This window comes from Dreissena polymorpha, chromosome 7 (genome assembly GCF_020536995.1).
Source record: "Dreissena polymorpha isolate Duluth1 chromosome 7, UMN_Dpol_1.0, whole genome shotgun sequence".
Taxonomy (NCBI): Eukaryota; Metazoa; Mollusca; class Bivalvia; order Myida; family Dreissenidae; genus Dreissena; species Dreissena polymorpha.
The window spans coordinates 61,684,227-61,705,978 of record NC_068361.1 but is presented as its reverse complement, the minus strand read 5'-3'; the positions used below and the strand labels follow the sequence as shown (position 1 = coordinate 61,705,978).

The following is a 21,752-nucleotide window of genomic DNA, read 5'->3' as shown; positions in this document are numbered from 1 at the left end:
TACTTGTTTTTCGTAATAGTAAAATTGAACTAAATTTATAAACACATTCGAAGAGGCCGATGTAGAGATACCATTTAATGCAGGATAAAGTGGTGTAATATGGCATATTTATGTAAATGTGTATATATAACTACTCTTTTGTCATTGTTTGTTAAATCGATGTATATGTTTAGAATACAGCCCTAAAAGGCTTCTTTTAAACAACATACTATCATGCTTATATGATGATATTTGATAGTACGAAACAAATCAGGATAAATGTATGCTACATTTTAAAAACCATTTTCTATGTTTCTAAATTGTTAATAGAATATCATCTCGTAATCGGTACAAAGACAAAAATAAATATAGGCAGCTATACTACCTAAAGTAGTTGATTGAAAAACCTCTAAGATAAGAACATATTGTATAATAGTTAAAAATAGATTGGTTAAATGCTTAGAAAACGTTCCAGAATTATCTTGCATGTATGTTTTTTTTGGAAATATTGTTCTCAAAGTGATCTTCTCCAAATGTTGGAAACATACAACTACAACTATTGTTAAAATTGTGTGTTCTAGTCTACACTGTTCGTCAACACCTGTATTGTATATATGGGCATCTAACAGTTTATAGATGGCTATCGCAACCGTTGTTTTTTTTTGGTATTTTCACTTCATATACAATGTACACTTATACTTGTTAATTCAGCATCAAAATACTAAAACACTATCCCGGAGAGAGAAAAAAATGCATTTGAATATCAACCGTCATTTCGTTAAACAACTGATCATGCATGTACGATGTGAACCTAAATTTAGTTTTAGTGCAGATTCGTTCATACGACACAAAGACATAATTTTGTTTTACGGATCTTTTCGGCTTAGAGGAGTGGGTTAGTCGTGTAAAATAACGAATATAAAATATTTTTTAAATAAACAACTGGTAGCAATATAAGTTGCAGACAATTGGTCTGTTAATGCAATCAAAATGAAAATTCAATAATAATGGTGAAACAATTTTACATACCGGTCATGGATGCACAAATTGTTTGTTTACTCGCAGCGGGCCGCTTTTATAATATCACAGACAATTACCGCTATAGGACGCTTTTACCGCAAAATAGACGGACACGTGATGTGCTGTGTTTTTAATTTTCGCGACTCGAGACGACTGACGTGTGACCGTTGATTTCAGGTCAAACATGAATTTCGGAGTGGAATGTAGTGGCCGTTGGCCGTTATGGGCAGGTGGCCGTTGAATTCAAGTGTAATATAGAGTGTTTTTCGTCGGGGGGATTCCAGACTGACCGTTGTCTGCAGGTGACCGGTAAATTCAGGTGGCCGTAAGGTCAGTTTCGACTGTATGTCCTCGTGGGCTTAAATGCCTTATTGGATTGAAATAAACTGTCTGTCTGTCTGTCATGTCTTGGGTAAGCATGCGGCCCATTGATTGTTGTATAATCTCACGCAAATGGCGGGCTGATGTCTATATGCGTCTGTGCATGCGTCATGTTACGTCGTTACGCATGATGCGGCGTCTCATCAGGGTCTGCGCTATTTGCTTAAAGGAATTTTTGTAAGAAATATTGTAGAAATAAATATACTAGACATCCTAATTTTGGAAATAAATTGATCCAATTTATAAAAATGGGAGAGTCCACTAGGCTTAAATGGGTTAATGCTATTCACTTGAGTAGTTTGAGAGTACTACGCACAAAGCCGGACTCTGCGGTCAAATATTTTGTTGTATTGTGTACTCCAACGACTATGTTACACATATATTGTCGACAAATTTGAGCTATAGTGATGTTATACGCTTTCCATTTTAAAGGCAAATTATTAATGTATACATAAAAGCGTTAAGTTTGTTGATTCAAATGAAAATTATCGTTGTTAAAAAATCAATAATACTCAGAAAATGACTGCGCCAAAACTTCTCGTAGAATTCCACTTCAAAGCCATAAAATATCTTATCAATACAATTATCGTCCTTAACTTGTATTTTATCATCAAATGTATAAGAACTACGAGCTCTGATAATATCACTTTGAATATTCACTGATCCCCATCGTAATCCATTCAAATGATCATTGACCTAATAAATAAAGCAAATGATCAATCGCCAATTTAAAACTCAAAAACTAATTAAACGTATTAATAGAATAGGCAAAATTCAAAGGTATGTTACGTAATTACGTCATTATCATGCAAACTAGCTTTTATTATAATACTGTATGCTTGTATTAAATTGTTTATTCATATTTGATAATGAATAATGATTCTTAGATTACTTAATACGTATGTTACTATTGTGCATGCTAACTTGTCATAGGTAATTCATTATTAGGTAAACCATGTTTTGGTTAAAAAACTGCATAATTGTATTGTTTGGCATAGATAATGAATCATAATCTGTGGCTAACCTTGTAAATATGTTTATACTTGCATTTTGATATTTAAAAATTTTGAAATTATAATGTATATCAGTATTTGTTCTAAAAAAGTGCATGTGTGTGTTGCATCATATGACTTTTGTATTATTTAACTACTCAGTTTATTTTATATAATAATGCAATTACACTGTCTGTATTATGGGCTGGTGGCCTTGGACTGCAAATAAATGAAATTTTATGCACACATAAAAGGTTTTATGAATCGAACTTGGTTCTAAGTTATGTAAAGACGCGGGGCGGATTGGAATTGTGCCAATAGGTTGCCTAATGTTGCATTACGCTCAGCCAATCGGGCGCCCGCAGCTGGGCAGGCGTGAAACGTCGTTTCACGTTTTGCGGGTTTCTTGCTTGCCCAGCAGGGTAGAAGGGAACTTGTCATAAATCAATTGGATTAATTTAGATGTTTTGTTTAAGTTTACGACATTTTGCAATAAATGTCCTTTTCACTCAGACTGGTTGTGTACCTTCTTCGTAACTCCGTCCTAATCTCTTGGTGGTGATAAGTCGCTATTTAAGTGGAAAGGCGATTCGTAAATGAAATTTTATGCACACATAAAAGGTTTTATGAATCGAACTTGATTCTAAGTAATGTAAAGACGCGGGGCGGATTCGAATTGTGCCAATAGGTTGCCTAATGTTGCATTACGCTCAGCCAATCGGGCGCCCGGGTCCGAGTCACGTGACCACGCGCTTAGCGTCCTTTCGCAGACAAAGCAAAGCGCCCTTCTCTCAGTCTTAGAGAACGCTGTTAGCAAAAAGTTGCTAGAAAAATTATCGTACCTCCTTTCCGCCTCCGCTAAATACATTTATATATATATAATTATTTTTTTTCTCATTCATTATACCTTCTATGTGTGTTTTTGACTAATGCCTTTTACATTGTCATGCATATTGGTGCAGTTGTAAATATGCCTTTTATTATGTACCTTCAGGCAAAGACCTATTGATAACATCTATAGGTCTTTGCTTCAGGTATGCCTTGCCTTTATATGTAATAAGGCGGGTTTCTTGCTTGCCCAGCAGTGTAGAAGAGAACTTGTCATAAATCTATTGGATTAATTTAGATGTTTTGTTTAAGTTTACGACATTTTGCAATAAATGTCCTTTTCACTCAGACTGGTTGTGTACCTTCTTCGTAACTCCGTCCTAATCTCTTGGTGGTGATAAGTCGCTATTTAAGTGGAAAGGCGATTCGTAAATGAAATTTTATGCACACATAAAAGGTTTTATGAATCGAACTTGATTCTAAGTAATGTAAAGACGCGGGGCGGATTCGAATTGTGCCAATAGGTTGCCTAATGTTGCATTACGCTCAGCCAATCGGGCGCCCGGGTCCGAGTCACGTGACCACGCGCTTAGCGTCCTTTCGCAGACAAAGCAAAGCGCCCTTCTCTCAGTCTTAGAGAACGCTGTTAGCAAAAAGTTGCTAGAAAAATTATCGTACCTCCTTTCCGCCTCCGCTAAATACATTTATATATATATAATTATTTTTTTTCTCATTCATTATACCTTCTATGTGTGTTTTTGACTAATGCCTTTTACATTGTCATGCATATTGGTGCAGTTGTAAATATGCCTTTTATTATGTACCTTCAGGCAAAGACCTATTGATAACATCTATAGGTCTTTGCTTCAGGTATGCCTTGCCTTTATATGTAATAAGGCGGGTTTCTTGCTTGCCCAGCAGGGTAGAAGAGAACTTGTCATAAATCTATTGGATTAATTTAGATGTTTTGTTTAAGTTTACGACATTTTGCAATAAATGTCCTTTTCACTCAGACTAGTTGTGTACGTTCTTCGTAACTCCGTCCTAATCACTTGGTGGTGATAAGTCGCTATTTAAGTGGAAAGGCGATTCATAAATATTCATATTCATATTCGTTCTATAGATTCAGCGCGACGAGCTATGCATTAATGACGCTTTAAGTGCCGAAGACTGTCGGATGCTGGAAAGTGGAAACATTAACTTTAGATAAGCCTGTCTTAGATAAGTCTGTTTGTAGTTGTTTTGGGTGGTAGTTTCGCCGTTTTTAACAGCATTTCAGTCGTACCATGGCTGTCGGAGCTTTGATATAAAGTATGTATCATCAGAAAGTGGTCTTTTGCTAAGTGAGAAAATTATGTCCTTGGCCACGCCCCAGTAGTCACATGTTTAGTATAGATGTTATGAGCAATATAATATTATCTTCTCTTAAAGGACAATGCTCGTAATGTAATATTTGATACGTAACACCCTACTAAGTTTGTTCAAATTATACCTCTAAGGTCAACATCGACGACACCAGGGTGGTGTTGTGAAATGCTTTGTATAGCCTATCATCACGCCGGGTATGCGGATACTTTGATAACAGATGGCACTTCGATACCAGATAACAACAAAAGCCACGCGAGAGTTGAGTTCTTCAGCTTTTTTTGCATTTATGTTCTGTTCATTTGGTTTTCAGACACGTAACATTGTTTGGTCGATTAATGGTATAGTACTTCGTATTGCGGAGCAAGAAAGTCGTGAAAAAACAGTGGATTATAAAAAAAGAGATACAATTTCATCGATAATCGTCATGAATTCGATATCAGTTTGTATTTCAACAAAAATAAAAATACTTAAAAAATAAATAAAGAACGCGCCCAACTTATCGAAATAAAAGATCAATATGTCCATTCATGTTACAATATATTAAATTTTAGTTGGATAACGTATTTGAGGAAATTCAAATGATTTAAGAGTCGGATGCCAAATTTTCATGGACACTTCTTTTACCGATCATCCTAAAGACAATGGCACTTCGATTCCAGATAACTCGGCACTTTTTACCAGATATAACACACTCTATTTAGTTAATCAGAAATGCAGAATTCGCCGTGGAATACTGCTATGGAAAGCAGGCAATAAAGGAAAATATATGTACTGACGTAAATTAAAAACGAATTACCGAAACCTGTTCTTATCCCTTTGTAATATGATAATAAAAGGGAAAGGGAAGTGTAAAGGGAAGTGCTTCCTATAAGTAGAGCTCAATATTCAAGGAGTTTTCCAATCTCTTTTAAATTTTGTGGCTACGCATCGTCTTCACGATGCGATTCTAATGAGCACAAATGAAAAACGATTTTATGAGGTGTATTGGTCGCTTTAAGACCCCTTGGTCCCCTTAATCTAGAGTCCTGCTATAAGTTCAATTGAACACAGTCGTGTTGATCCACATGATCCGTTGTATTTTCAATTCTCTTAATCTCATTTTACCACTTAAAAACAAGTTTATTATTTAGACAATTATTTTCGGTCGTCACTTGAAATATATAACTTCAGATATAAGCATTTGAATCTTATTTAAAATTTGCACTTATAATATTAATTATATAAATTAATAGTAATAAGATTTTTGAAAACGATCAACGCCATTGGTTATATTTTACATGTGTATGTTATTACGTTATGCATAGATTCCCAATGTGTCGGGCTTGACAATGCAAATGATTCGTACTTTAAAAATTTTGGTAAGAATAGACATAATATACATAAATGCATTTCAGGTAGAAGATAAAACTCGGTTATCAGAGTGCCCAATTTGTTGAAAGTCTCTGTAATCCGAAGTGCACTATATCGGGAATCAAAGTATCCGCAACTTTACGAATACTACCTATTAAAACATGCGCTATCTTCGTTTATATTTCATTGAATACTATCAAAATTTCAGTATTTGAAGCAGAGTTTTTACTCTACATGATGGAATATCAAACAATTTCTTGCAATATTTCTAAGTAGTTTTACTTTGTTGAAATGTTTACTGTTCATCCAGTTTATGCTGTTTTCCGACCGAATTTTCGATTTCTTGGGGAAAATTCTACCATTCTTCCGTGATGTTGTTCTTTGCAATAGAAAAGGATACACCATTTAAAAACTCGACCATGCGCCTTGTCTAAAAAACTTACCTTTATGATATAACTTTAAAAAAAACTGATGAACTTACCTCTCGCGCGTGGCTTTTGTTGTTATCTGGTATCGAAGTGCAATCTGTTATCAAAGTATCCGCATACCCAGCGTGATCATAGTAAGATATGTTCAGATTATACCCATGTTGCTAAGAGAAGCCACTTACCAGTGGAATCGAGTAATTAACCACAGATAACAGAGTGCAGACACGTCTCTCTTTACTATAAAATACCATTATTACAACTTATAATAATTGTATTTACTTGTTGTTTTTTTACAAGTTTTAACCTTAACCATGAAAGTAGCCATAGTGTTCATGCGCGTGTCACATACCCAATTGTGTTATTTTGAAATCACTGCATTGTCAAAATATAGAACAAACATGCTAGACAGACCTACAGACTAACAGGACCAGGTGATTCTTATTTCCTCCAACTTAAACCTTTTGATAGTGGGTGTTAAGTAATAAAAGCTGAATTTCTTATATGAGAAGAGAATTTATTTCTGTTTTGTGCATTTCAGCTCGAGATTTGTTATGACCTAAATACCTTTAATCAAAAGTGAAAATCACTGTTTTTAACAGTCAAAACATGTTAATATCTAAAGCAGGGTATAAAGTCACATTGCATTTAAATGTATTCACAATCAATACATATCACTATCGAAAGCATTTTATAAAGTTACATCCTATTTACATGTATTTATAACATTAATTAAAACAAAACAATGTACAATAATATACAAAATGTCAGATTTATATTCAGTCCGAGTATGATCACACCTTTCCTAGCCCCGTTGCCCATCGCTTTAACAAACATAAAAACAATTTTAGTCAAACAATGACTCATATGACTACAAAAAGTACCCAACTTTTTGCAAGCATCTGTAATTGAGATTGCAGAACAAGTTAAAAGGAGCTTTTAATAAACAAATATTGCCTCTTAAACAAAAATCTTATTTTTGCAAAAAAAATATCAAAACAGTTATAGAACCATGTTAGAAGGGTCAAATTTAGAAAATAAAAAGATTGCAAACTCAGCATTCATTAAGGGGATTTTTTTGTTGACCATCACACTTGGCTGAGATTATAAAGCGTAACAAATATTCAGGTGTGGATGCAAACCATTTCAATATCTGACTTCCTAGGGCGAAAGTAACTAAGTAGGAAAGTTGAAAGATTTTGCTTTACTAGCCATATGCATATAGATCCGTTCAACTTCATTGAAATGCCAGGAACATGTTAACTCCTAGCCAGTTCGCATCAAAGGAATAATTTACATTCCATTAAAATAACAAATATTACCAAATGTGCTTTGGTTATCACAAACAAAATGCACACGCTCTTTTGTATAAAATATTTTAACCCTTAAACACTCAATGTCCGAATGCATTAATTTCATAATATTTTAGCGCTTAATTGATTTTAATTCTAATTTATTGGAAGCGTCCATTTTATGGGCAACTGGGTGAGCAATACGGAAGCAGCATTAAGAAGGTAAGGGTTCAAGCACATGTCTGTATGATGCATCATGTGGCAGGGCGGATACTTAGCAAACTGCCAAACCAGAAATGTTGGATCACTGGAAATTTTGCCAATACCTGAAATCAAATCATAAAAACCATCGGGTATAATATGGTAAAATTGTAACATAATTGCTCATTAATTGTAACATATTGCCTAATCAACAATTAAACAAGAAGCATATTGCTTAATCAACAATTCAACATGTAACATCCTGCCATAACAACATAAAATATTGCCTCATCAACATGTTCGAAATTGCCCCCATCAAAATGTAACATATCACCTCATCAACATACAACACGCATCACATTTCCTTATCAACTATTAAACATTTAAAATATTGCCTCATCAATTGAGTACATATTGCATCATCAACATGTTATATACTGCCTTATTAACAAGGTGAACATTCTGGCTTTGCCATATTAAGATAATAACTTCTACATTTACATTAGCTTGATTAGTCATTGTCGGCTTGAGTTCTACTTAAATGTACCCTGGATGCTCTTAGGTATAATTAAATGTACCCCGGGTATGGAATATATACTAAAACATACCTGTGAATTCTAACTCTAAATTTGTTGTTGTCACCTTTTTTTCAAATTAATTATGTTCATATTTATTTCAATATTTAGTAAAATAACCGCTTTATTATCGAAGCTCAAACTCATAAAAGAATATTGAGGCAGGTTTTTTTTCAAAGAGAATTTTGTTTTGTATTCTGTAGCGCCTTTACGACATCCGATTTTAGGCTGGAATAAAACTTACAGTCTTAATTGGTCGGGTACGTTTAAGTTTATTTTCTGTACCCGGGGTACATTTAAGTATACTTAAGAGTACCCGGTGTACAAATAAGAAGTATACGAGCTGACAACCACCAATCGAGCTTTACATAACCTGTAACATATTGCATTATCAATTTGTAACAAATTGTGCATATTTTGACAAGGTAAAATGTGTTTTCTATTAATTTGTTAATCAACATATTATATACCCAGAAGCTCACACTATATAAGCAGTTCTTTGTCACATTTTTACATGGCAAAAGTTGAGCTTTCATTTTCCATAATATTTTTATAACAAAAAAATTTATATCAAGGTTAACATTAACTAAACAGTATAATTCTAAATATTGACAAGCCCATTGTGCAGCATAGGCTAATCAAATAATTACGCTTATGTAAAGTTCACAATGACTCTGCAGCAAAGTGAACATTTTACTAAGGCAATAACTGACTTTCCACATTGGAAAAGCAAATACTTACAGGAACATTTATAGCTGGCAATTCTATACATAGATCTAGCTTAATTAAACAAATAAGACAATTCCCTAAGCAGTTGTCCAAACGTATGAAACAATATTTACCTCTGCCTTGTACATTTTCACGAGACCAGCGTTGACTTTTTCCCAGTTGGGGACGGCACTTATGTTCCAAAGCTGGTTTGAATGCTCTGCAAAAGGACCTGTTTTCACCTGCAATTCAAACATGCGATACAAGAAACAATAGAAATTTTGAAAGAAATTTATGTAAATAGGAATCAATACAAACATCCACAAATGTCGGTGTTTGACACATAGATATGTCCCTGTTTTGTACTGGAAAGCCCATTTCCAATTTTAAGTCATAACAAATATGTCAGTACCAAAGAGCTTTTTCAAGCGGTGTTGCTGTTGGTGATCAATGCATAAGTTAAATCTAGTCAACCAAAACAAAAAATGATTTTAAAATCATTTAGTTAGTTCATAGTTAAAGTGAGGCTGGTTTATACATGTATGGTTTTATAGGGAATCCCTAAGCTACTTGCATCAAAAGTCCCAAACACCCCCTTATACAGTATATATATGGGTGCGGTACTATTGATGAAAGTAGCTGTGGAATTATCTAAACAATTTGGAGTTAAATGTTTAAAATGTGTTGTAAATGTACAAACTACATACCTCATTAATGTACTTTATACAGCTTAGAAACATGTAGTCTTTTGCAAAATGTTCATAGATTTCTGACTTTATAAAAGATTTTGGCTGAATTCTTGGGTGGCCTGAAAAAAAACATAAACTGTATGTTGACATAAACATGACAACAAAATGTTCTTAACATACGAGACGTTATCATATTTACACACAACAGACGTGCCATAAACAGAAAAGTTTACATCGGTTAAATCCAAAAATCTTTATCTCTATTGCTATTAGTGATTAAAGATGCAAAATTAACATTGAATATTATCACAATTATAGATTTTACCTGCATTCCAAAGAAGAAACACAAACTACTCAAAGTAAACATTCTGATGCAACACTAGCATAGTCAGTTTTATATTTACAAAACATGGCAAAGCGGCATAATTGGCGAGATAAAAAACTACTTAAAGCATGCTTTGAAAAACTGGGACCAAATGGATAGTACCGGTATTTTAATCCCCTAGATTCATGCATGTCTATGGTATACTTCACACAAAGTACCACATACCAACAAGCTGTGCAGATCCCCATATGAAGGGCAAGAACTGATGGTCATCAAGAGCCCAGACCCCTTGAGAGCCTGCGGGCTCCATACGGTAGGACAGCTGTAGCCTGCGCACCAGAACCAAGTTACTTGTGAATAGATAAAACATATGAGCCTCGCTCTGAGAAAACGGGGCTAAATGCATGTGCAAAGAGTATCATCACAGATAAGCCTGTGCTACTTCCCGCAAAAACTGGTTTTTTGCTTAAACGAGATGCGATGTAAACAACAAGATCTTTCAGAGGTTAGCGCGCTCGACTATTCGAGTGCTTGACAGTATAACGTAAGCCATCATGGGGAAATTGTTCATATTCAATAATTTATTAGACGATCTTTCAAAAATAAAAAAATGAAAAAAAAATGGGGGGGGTAGGGGGTAAGGGGGTTGAGAGGGGGGTATAATGTGGGGTGGGGTAATTTATTAGATGATGATTAAAAAAATGGGGGGGGGTATGGGGGTAGGAGGGTGGGGGTGAGAGGGGGGTATTATGTGGGGTGGGGTGATTTATAAGATGATGTTTTAAAAAAAATGGGGGGGGTGGGGGGGAAGGGATTCTGGGTAGGGGCGTGGGGTATTGTTTGGGTGGAATCCATTGTGGTATTTAGGTAAGTTTTGTTTTGTCAAAGCAATAAAAAAATGTGATCATAAATAAAGAGGTTATGACAATTTAAGCAATATGTTCAATTATCTAAGTGTAAAAGGATTTTAATAGGACATGTGTTTATTTAGTTGATTTTTTATTTAATTTAGAATAGTTAAATTTTGTGAACTTCATAATGATAAAAATAGCTCTATAATAGGTATTTTCTTTTGTTTTGTGAAAGAAGAACGGGTCCGGTAAATTCTGGTGAGGTCCGATCAATTTTAAAAGTAAACGGATCTCATGTCCTGTAAGATGTTTTTGTCTTTTGCAAGGGTTGCTTAAGTTGTATGGCTGTTTTCAAAGATCATCCTCACACATATACGACACATTGTATTTAAAAATGTTTAGTAGATATAGACATATGGAGTTGTTGCACGCCAACATATAGCTATAATGATTAAAACTACAAAATGGGGCATAATTCTGCTAAGTTGCAAGTCTGAGTTATGTAACTTGGTCAATGACCTCACACACATAGCCTCGAACAAATCTGTGATGTTTCAACTGAATACCTGTAGAAAAAAGACCTGTAGTATAAACAGTATATACTGAAATGTCGCACGATTATCTTAACCCGAGCATAACAACGACACCCACGCCGATAAATGGGTGAACACTTGTTTTACCCGAAATATGGACTCAAGAGCGTCTCAATAAGCCTAAGGCTTTTTATCTATCCGACCAATAAAAATAGGTTAAAACTAAAAGGGGAAGTAGTTTTCTGTATACTATTCGACGTACAGTCGAACTAAAGCATAATAACGAACTTCTTTATCAAATTTTAAATATGTTTCCTAAACAAGAGCAACAATATTGTCCATGTTGCTACACATTTAGCAGTCAGCAGTTTAATGAAAAAAATCATGAAATTTAAAAAAGAAGATTTTTTGTTTATAACTTTGTTTTTTTTATACAACATATTTATAGCTCTGTCGTATACAAAATATTTATAACTCTTATACATTGGTAGATTATAAGTTTCAGTCATTTCGTTGAAGATACGATTGTATGTACAACATTATATTAGTGAATAGCATTACAGTATACCAAGCTGACACGCGTTATGTGGAGAGTTTTGAGAAGTTTACAACAAAATCTACGCAGACGCTAGATGTAACAATACAATTAGTGGCGACAAGAAGCACTATTGAATTCTCATTATATACAATTAGTTGGTTCTTTATTTAAGGCAAGTGACCATTGCCAAAAACAGTACAAAACAGCACAATTCAAAACAACATAAACACATAAAAGAATAAAGCTGGGGTCACCGCCTTGGAACGGTCAATGCAAAGTATTGGGGGTTTAAACCGGTTATAGAGCGCTCAACCTCACAAGTCGACTTTTCTCGGTAATTGGTCCTCTATAATGATCGCCCTCTTCTCTTTATTAGAACGGACTGCATTCTGTATTTCTATCCATCACGCATAGCTATTGCCATAACTAATTGTCACAATTGCTTCGTAGTATATTATTTGTCATATTGCACTTCGAAATGTAATGGGAAATTGATATAAAATGGTTGTTTAATTCTTTGAATGCCTGTAAATATACATGCATTGGGGAAACACGATAGCTCTGTCACTTAATGAACTAAAACGTTAAATGATATATTAATTATTTAAATGTATATACATGATATAAATATATATATATTTGCCTTATCATTGTAAGCGTACTATCATATGCAAACCAATGTGTAGGTCTATAAAGTGTGTAAATGTATGCTTAATAGCTAATAAATGTTGTTGCTGTTTTTATGGATGTTGTTATTGTTATCGTGTAGATGTATGTCAGCTCCTGTGATGTTTGGCCCAACTTACGTACGTAGGCGAACTTAAGTGTTTGGTATTATCTGAAAGGTGAATGTATGTACCCACAATAAAATAAGTGCTATTATTATTGTATCTTTCGTTTCAAACCGCCATGCTTTGCATTGATCTTCATAGGGCAGAGACCACATCTTAAAACATTTTATGTTGGTCAGCAATAAGCATATGCTTGTTTACAAGTATGTCGCGAATAGCCCTTTTCGCCTTAATTTATCACCTGATTTTATAGCCAAAATAAATCGCAGCGAAAATTCTCCGCACTGTGTCGGTTAGTTAACGTTTATTGCATCATCACTATGCAAAAAAATGATTCCGTCTTCTCTACGCAAAATTGATTCCATTGTCATAACGCATAAGTAATTTTATCATCGCTACGCAAAAGTGATTCAAACATCACTACGGAAAAGTGATGCCATCTTCACTACGCAACAGTGATTCCATCATCATCAGACAAAAGTGATTCCTTCATCATTACGCAAAAGTGACTCCATGATCACTACGCAAAAGTGACTCCATCATCATTCCTTAAAAGTGATTCCATCATCATCACGCAAAAGGGATTTCATCATCAGATTAAAGTGATTCCATCATCGCTTCGCAAAAGTGACTCCATGATCACTACGCAAAAGTGACTCCATCATCATCACGCAAAAGTGAATCCATCATCATCAGGCAAAAGTGATTCCATCATCATGAGACAAAAGTGATTCCATGATCACTACGCAAAAGTGACTCCATGATCACTACGCAAAAGTGACGCCATCATAAGTACGCAATAGTGACTCTTTCATCAGTACGTAAAAGTGACCCAATCATTACTGCACAAAAGTTATTAAATCGTCACTACGCAAAAATGAATCCACCATCACTAGGCAAAAGTAAATCAATCAGCACTAAGCAAAATATGTTAAACCATCACTAGGCAAAGGTGATTCCATAATCATATCGTAAAAGTGATTCGACAGTTATTACGTTCCATCATCAGTTAGCAACATTGATACCATAATCATCACGTAAAAGTGATTACATCATCACAACACAACATTAATTATAGCATTACTGAGTAAAAGTTATTCCATCTTCGCTACGCAACTATGGCAAGCGGTTCGACGCATAATCCCAATAAACTAGGTTTTTCATGAGAACCTAGGTTTTCAAATGAGAACCTAGGTTTTCATGAGAACCTAGGTTCTCATTTGAAAACCTAGGTTCTCGCTTGAAGATTGCACATAGCTTCAAGAACCCAAGTTTTCAAATGAGAACCTAGGTTCTCATTTGAAAACCTAGGTTCTCATGAGAACCTAGGTTCTCATGAGAAACCTAGTTTCTTGGGATTATGCGTTGAACCGCTTGCCATACGCAACAGTAATTCTATTGAAACTACGCTAGTAATTCCATCATCATTATGCAACAGTGAATAGGTACAATAGATACTTAAAGGCTCTATAAAGGTAACGATCCGTATTTTTTTACCGATTTTTAAATATTTTTTCCATATTTTAATTATAAAGGTTATCAAAAAACAATATATATATATATATATATATATATATATATATATATATATATATATATATATGCTATTGGACATAATCATAAAAATATGAGCAATACAACTTGTTTTGAGCTCAAGTCAATCGTGTTTACAAACAATCAGTTTATTTGCATCGCTGTTTTCTCGGGAAAGTGAAAGTGAAAGTCACCAAAAATATATCGTTGATTTTCAACGTCTTCTGGTATCACTCACAAAATAGGTCTCTTCTAAATTGTTAAAACGTTTGTAGTGATCTAATAAGTTACTTTCTGCTGGTAAAAAGTTGTTAAAATAGAATTAAAATTGAATGTACTTTCGGCTATTTTTAGCATACGTCACAGCTTTGGGGCTACACATCACGTTAGTTGCAAAGTTGTTAACATTTCTTCCAATTATGAAACGGGTATATCTTCCATACTTCTTGACAACGTTGAACCTAAGCTGTGTTGTTAGCATTTCTTATGCAAGAGTAACTGAAATCCAGTAAAGAATTGGACCAGATTATATGCGTAATAATTTGTTTTTTCATCTTTATAGGGCCTTTAACTACATGTACATCGGAATACGGATTGTAATTTAAATGTTGGGGCAAATTCTTCCATGCTATATATTTCTTGTAAAATAATAATCTCAGATGTATGGCTACATGATTTTGAGATAACTTGTTGCGTTGATCTGATATCATGGAGTTTGAAGGCCAATAGTATTATGACAGCTATGCTGCCAATAATTAGTACACTCAAATTTTCAGAAATGGCGTGCAAACTCGCAATAAAGTATCAACGAAAACACATTTTAATGAACACATGCAGCTATAATTATTTCTAATTAAACACGTTGGTGCATTCAAATAATGAGCCATGCGTTTATGTATTCTTAAAATAATTGCGGGAAACATGTGGCGTTCTGGTAATTGTTTGGTAAAATCAAGCATGTCACAAAAACAAGAGTGCCTGAAAGGCCCAAAGTCGCTCACATGAGATAACAAGATATTATTGGGACAAATCTTCTGACCAAGTTACACGAAGATAGGAAAATAAATGTGGCCTCTAGAGTGTTAACAAGGTTTTACTATAGCCATATAAGGAAAAATGCCCCGCCCCTGGCAGCCATGTTTTTCAACCAACCGGCATCATTTTTGAACGCATCCAAGATATTTTTGGGATTAATCTTCTGACCAAGTTTCATGAAGATCGGACATCAAATGCGGCCTCTGGAGTGTTAACAAGATTTTACATTAGCCATATAAGGAAAAATGCCCCGCCCCTTGGAAGCCATTTTTTCAAGCAAACATAATTATTTTCTAATTCATCTAAGATATCATTGAGACCAATCTTCTGACCAAATTTCATGAAGATTGGACAATAAATGTGGCCTCTAGAGTGTTAACAAGGTTTTACTAAAGCCATATATAGCCATATAAGGAAAAATGCCGCGCCTCTGGTGGCCATGTTTTTAAAGCAACAAAAAACATTTTCGAACTCATCCAAGTTATCATTGGGACAAATCTTCAGACCGAATTTCATGATGATCGGATAATAAATGTGACTACTAGAGTGTTAACAAGGTCATACATTTCAATATAATTTAAAATATAAGTTGAGAAGAACATGTGTCGAAAAATGCGAAATAAGCCAGGTATTTAATTCTGAAATCGAAAATGACTGTAAAGTCGAATTTGCCAGAACGTATATCATGCATGTACGATGTCAATCTTAATTTAGTTTAATGGTTGTTTTTAAATTTCTGCAGTGATGTCTATTCATACGACACACAAACACTAACTCCGATCCTAATAAAAAGACGAACTATTCGGTTATTGTAGGAAAATATTTACGAAATATCTTCGTCACCATCGGCTCGGGGCGCTAATTTGTCTTTGCTGAATTTTATGAAATTCGTCTTCAATGTCTTGCCTATTTTGTGTTATTGTTACATGTATTTATCAATATATTACAATTTAACACATATAAAAATCGTATAGTCTCGCTTTAATCGTTTGACAAAAGAATGCCATATTGTACATAATCATCAAACAATAAAAAACATATTCAAAAGTTTGCTATCTTCCAGAATGTAAAACTATCATTTATAATTAATTCCACTTAATCTTTTTGTGCTTTAAAAAATATTTTAAAAAGGGAGACAACTCTGTCAATTCAACATAATTTTTCAAAAGCCATTTTGCAGTTTCTTCCCTTGACATGCTAATCTAGAGTGTTCACAAGCTGCTTTACTATATAAATATAAGGAAAATGCCCCCCCCCCCCCAGCGGCCATGTTTTTTTACCGATCCAAACCATTTTCGAACCCAACCGTCATATCCAGAAAACACATGTTCTGACCAAATTTCATGAACATTGGACCAAAAATGTGACTTCTAGAGGGTTCACATGTTTTCACCATATATATAGGATAAAACTGCCCCGCCCCCTGGCGGCCATGTTTTTTCACCGATCTGGACCATTTTCGAACACGTCCGAGATATCAATGAAACCAGTGTTTTAACCAAGTTTCATGATGATTGGGCAAAGCTTTTGACTTTTAGAGTTTTCACAAGGTTTCTCTATAGCCATATAAGGAATACTGCCCCGCCCCCTGGCGGCCATGTTTTTCAACGAACCAGAACCATTTTTGACTCAACCAACATATCATTAAGACAAACATTTTGACAAAGTTACATGAAGATTAAGCATCACATGTGACTTCTACAGTTTTCACAAGGTTTTACTTTTTTTTGACCCAGTGACCTAGTTTTTGACCCAGCATGTCCCAGTTTCGAACTCGTCGAGGTATCAATGGGACAAATGTTCTGACCAAGTTTCATGAAAATCAGACAATAAATGTGGCCTCTAGAGTGTTCACAAGGCAAAATGTTGACGACGAACGACGCACGACGGACAAAAGGCGATCACAAAAGCTCACCATGAGCACGTTGTGCTCAGGTGAGCTAAAAACTTTTAGTAACTGGAAACTATGGCGGCCGATGCCTGCCATATGTTGAGCTTTGTTCTGGGAAAACTTGGCTTAATGTATTTGCGTAAAATAGCGCCCATATTACCGTGTGCGGTCCGCACTGGCTTATTAGAGACGACACTTTCCGCTTTTATTAAATTATTTGTTTACATGAGGTATCCTTTTTGCAAAATCCAGTTTAGACTGAAAGTGTCGTTCCTGAGAAGCATGATTGCACAGGCTGATCTAGGACCTTTTCTTTGATCTTTTGTGATCAAAAAGATGTTGTTTTTTTATGTACAGACTTTAATCCCAGTTTTCTCAGAACGAGGCTATATGTGATGCTTGTTGGCGGGTTTGATACGCACCAATACGACAATTTGTCGTTATTTAGAATTGGCGGGTTCGAAGGGCGCCAAAACTACACAAATTCAGCGCGAAAAAACGACCAATTTAAAATTTAAATCTGCGCGTAAATTGAGTGTCTAAATCCCTTCAACACTCTAAAACGACATGGTAAAAATGAGCCACCATATTTGTTGTTTGATGGTCATTTCTGAATTAAATGCTTCGCAACATTTTGTTCTGTTTAATTACGATTTTATTTCATTTTACAAATACGAGGAGAAAACATAACTTGCATAAGGCGGCACTCTTCGTGAATATATTGTTCTGTTCACAATAAGTGGATATAAAACATAATTCGTACGTCACAGAACATCGATATCTCCCGTGTTAATATTAATTAAACTATACCATAATTATAACAGGCTAAAAGTGTACACAACTATTTTTTGTAAGTGTCTTATTTCTATTAATATACTGGTAATTAATAACGGTAATAAAGACAAATATTACAAAATACTCATTTACAACAATTCACGTCTACATTTCTAACCTTTTCGGTTATTATTTATTTAGATATTATGAATTTAAGTCGCAAATTCACGATTTCAAAATATCACATGGGAAAAATCAAACATCCGGTAAAGCTTGTCAGCTTGTCACCCCATACCCCGGAGTCGTCATGGCGACCAACAGCGACATTTATCATGTCACCTTTTGCCAATCGAACTGTAACGGTCACTGATCCTTGCTCCTTGTAACCGCCCATGCCATTTGCGTACGCCGCCGCAACTTCCACGCCGTTTTTCATGATGATTGCGTGCATTTCCGCCCCTGTCCCGTGGAGGCTCATCACGGACGTAGAGATTATGTAAAGACCGCCCATTGGCGCCGTGAACGACCCGGAATTCGCGTCATATCCGCCGCCGATGTTGAGGCTGACGCTGTTGAAGATTATTTGTTGACTCACGTGACCGTGTTCAAGTGTACCGTCTAATGTCGCGTGGAAGGCGACTGTCTCGTCCTCGTAGATAATGCGTTTCTTAAGGGCTAACATATAACAATTAACGGCATATTCACAGAATGGCAAAAAATGAACCATTAATAATCTAACAACGATTGAAAGAAAACATACAATTTAAGCTGTTTTTACCAAATGGAAGTGCACGATTTCTTGAATAAATGCTAGATAGGACTTTTTCAGTTTAGTGTATATACTTGATAGCTTGTTTATTTTACAGTTTACAGCAAATAAGATATTCTCTTTTCACAGGGAATAAATGAAGTTTAATACAATTTTAATGGACATTTAAATGTTGTTTATTCTCATGTTGACCAGTTTCACCTTTATTGGAACTTTCAAGATTGTCTGATATGGACGATGTAATCGTAAATATTTGTTTGTATTTTGAAATACACGCAGTTGATGCCAAGTGAAGTCATATCATGGGCGTATATGTAATTAGTTTTGCCCTGTAATTAATGTAGTCATGTAGTTATATTTGGTGCATTATCTGACCTGCCGGATCCAGCAATGTTGAAAGAACCTTTGACTGCGCCTGCGCGGATTCCAGCTCGGCTAGACGCTTTCTATGAAACGCAAGCTCCGTCTCGTGAGCGCGCTCTTGAAAAAGAGAGACAAAGTAAGTAAATGGCATTTGTGATCACTAAATGTAGTATGTGTCTTCATAAGTTTATCTTGCGGTAATTGTTCTTTTTGTGCAAGTAGCGAATAAGAAAATATATATACTTAGTAATGCATACCGTTCGCGAGTTTCCCTTTTGTCGACACTTGTTTCAGTAATACTTCACGCCAAAAAAACTTGTACAAACAGATTCAATTTAACATTCAGAATAATCATTTATTACCGCCGCAACAAGTGTTTTCATGGTATGCATATTGATATTGCTGGCAATCAATACAAAAACGATCATAACAACCTTGCTTGTACTGAGTTTCTATTATCGGCAACAGTTTTTCTACCCTTTTGATTTGTTTCTGGGTACTCTGGTCAACCTTAACATTTGCTAAAGGCAATGACAAAAGCTGTTATTTACATGCACTGCAGTGCTCCAGCTAGGCCTAAATCAAAGGGCGCCGCGCCCTGCCCTCCCGAACCTCCGCCCTGCCCCCCTGAACACCCGCCCTGCCCCCCCCCTCTAAAAAAAAATTTTTTTTTTTTTTTTTTACATATGATAATTCATAAATCTCTTATTTCATTGTAATTATTTCAATCCTCATTGTAGACATTATATTTGAATGGTTTAATAATAATGGAAATAATACAATTATTTATAACATATAAATTAACATGCAATAGGAAGCATTCCAGAAACACCCGCGCGCTCGAACGTGCTCTTTTCACAAAATACTGCGCGTCGAAAGTGCCCATTTGACAATATACTGCGCGTCGAAAGTGCCCTTTTGACAAAAAAGCCCCCCTGCCCTTTTCAAATCCTAGCTGGAGCACTGACATGCACAGTGCCAATTCGCATTTACTAGTACATAAAGATAAACATCTGAAGCAAGGCAAATACTTTGGCAATTGTAATATGTATTAAAATACGTTTGATATTTGATTTAACCCCATTCTAAGGCATTATGATAGTTGTCACATACCTCTTCCTTCCAATGCGTGCAGTCTCTCCAGCAATGCTGACATAGAGGAAGTCTCGTCCGCATGAGCCACGCTTGTAACGCACATTACCTGAGCGACTAGTACCAACAGAGTCCACATGATTGTTAAAATGGCCTGTAGGATGTGAATGCCTTGTTGTAGAACCGTTGAAAAGACGTGGTAGTTTTCTTATCTCCTCACTTGTGTGGACTTAAACCATGTACTTAAATATTGCGGAAAGTGTGCTATCTCGCGAAGATGCGATACGATTTAAATTTTTAACGGACTCGTTATTTATTATACCATATTTTAATGCGTATTTTGTGACCTTGAACCATATAGCCATATGCCACATAGTGCTTAAGATATACTACTAAGGATAGTATTAATATATGTTTGTTTTGCATAAAGTTCAATACCGTGTCTACCTAGATAGATCTATACAAATACACACCATATGTTAACGTCAAACGAGACGAAGAAAAGTTAATTGCCCATTGTTCGCTGATAAGTCATGCCTTGGGTAAGCATGCGGTCCATTGATTGTTGTATAATCTCATGCAAATGGCGGGCTGACGTCCATATACGTCTGTTGCATGCGTCATATTACGTCGTTACCTTTAAGCAAGTGATTTTACGCACGTTCCCGTCAGAAATTGCACACGTCACCACTAAATGGTTCAATGTATATTAGTGCTATTAATTTGAGTAGTTTGCGAGTACTACGCACACAGCCGGACATTGCGGTCACATATTTTGTTGTTGTCACGGCCGTTAGGCCGCCTCATATACTCGTTGTTCAGAATATTTTACCGACATTGGAGAACGTTGTGTCAGAACTAAATAAGCAAAATAAATCGAAATTAAAACTGAAATGGACTGGTGTATTTTATGGTGTACTCCAATGACTATGTTACACATATACTGTTGACAAAATTGTGTTATCAATTAGTTATTTGTATAAGCTTTCCATTTTAAAGGATAAATTATTAATGTATACATTAAAGCGTTAAGTTTGTTGATTTAAAGGAAAAATATCGTTGTTAAAAATTAATAATACTCAGAAAATGATTGCGCCAAAACTTTTCGACGAATTCCACTTCAAAGCCATACAATATCTTATCAATACACTTATTGTCCCTAACTTGTATCTTATCATCAAATGTATAGGAAGCACAAGCTCCAGATAATATTACTTTGAATAGTCACTGATCCCCATCGTAATCCATGCAAATGATCATTAACCTTATAAATAAAGCAAATGATCAATGACCTATTTACAATTCGAAATTAAATTAAACGTATTAATAGAATAGGCAAAATTCATGGGTATGTTCTATAGATTCAGCGCGACGCAATACGTGCCAAAGACTGCCGGATACTGGAAACATTAAACTTAGATAATAGTCTGACTTAGATAAGTATGTTTG

The 21,752-nt window shown here is 35.2% G+C and overlaps 2 protein-coding genes across 5 annotated transcripts in view; both read right to left on the bottom strand.

Moving 5' to 3' along the window:
* LOC127837854 (complement C1q-like protein 4) overlaps window positions 1–20,601 on the bottom strand; it is a 56,814-nt gene extending 36,213 nt beyond the window's left edge. The window contains exons 1-3 of one of the 4 annotated variants that reach the window (XM_052365270.1): window positions 20,325–20,601; window positions 19,224–19,328; window positions 18,246–18,754 (exon numbers count right to left, since the gene is read on the bottom strand). In XM_052365270.1, the coding sequence (XP_052221230.1) occupies window positions 18,321–18,754; window positions 19,224–19,328; window positions 20,325–20,442 (657 nt within the window). In that variant the 5' untranslated portion in view covers window positions 20,443–20,601 and the 3' untranslated portion in view covers window positions 18,246–18,320. Of the gene's footprint in view, window positions 1–18,245; window positions 18,755–19,223; window positions 19,329–20,324 lie in introns of those variants that run through there. The other 3 variants (XM_052365271.1, XM_052365272.1, XM_052365268.1) reach the window with 3 other exon arrangements.
* LOC127837856 (serine/threonine-protein phosphatase 2A activator-like) lies at window positions 7,690–10,485 on the bottom strand. Its single transcript, XM_052365274.1, has 4 exons — window positions 10,359–10,485; window positions 9,827–9,927; window positions 9,254–9,361; window positions 7,690–7,961 (listed from the first exon to the last, which is right to left on the bottom strand). The coding sequence occupies exons 1-4, from the start codon at window positions 10,441–10,443 to the stop codon at window positions 7,890–7,892; spliced, it is 366 nt and encodes a 121-aa protein (XP_052221234.1). The 5' UTR covers window positions 10,444–10,485; the 3' UTR covers window positions 7,690–7,889.
* Window positions 20,602–21,752: the final 1,151 nt, after the last annotated feature.

What these genes read in the sequence shown, in the direction of transcription:
- LOC127837856 (XM_052365274.1), bottom strand. Translation starts at nt 10,443, where the DNA reads ATGGAGCCCGCAGGCTCTCAAGGGGTCTGGGCTCTTGATGACCATCAG. An exon ending in GGGATCTGCACAGCTTGTTG is followed by an intron (nt 9,928 to 10,358) that starts GTATGTGGTACT and finishes GTTTTTTTTCAG; the next exon opens with GCCACCCAAGAATTCAGCCA. An exon ending in GTATAAAGTACATTAATGAG is followed by an intron (nt 9,362 to 9,826) that starts GTATGTAGTTTG and finishes TTTGAATTGCAG; the next exon opens with GTGAAAACAGGTCCTTTTGC.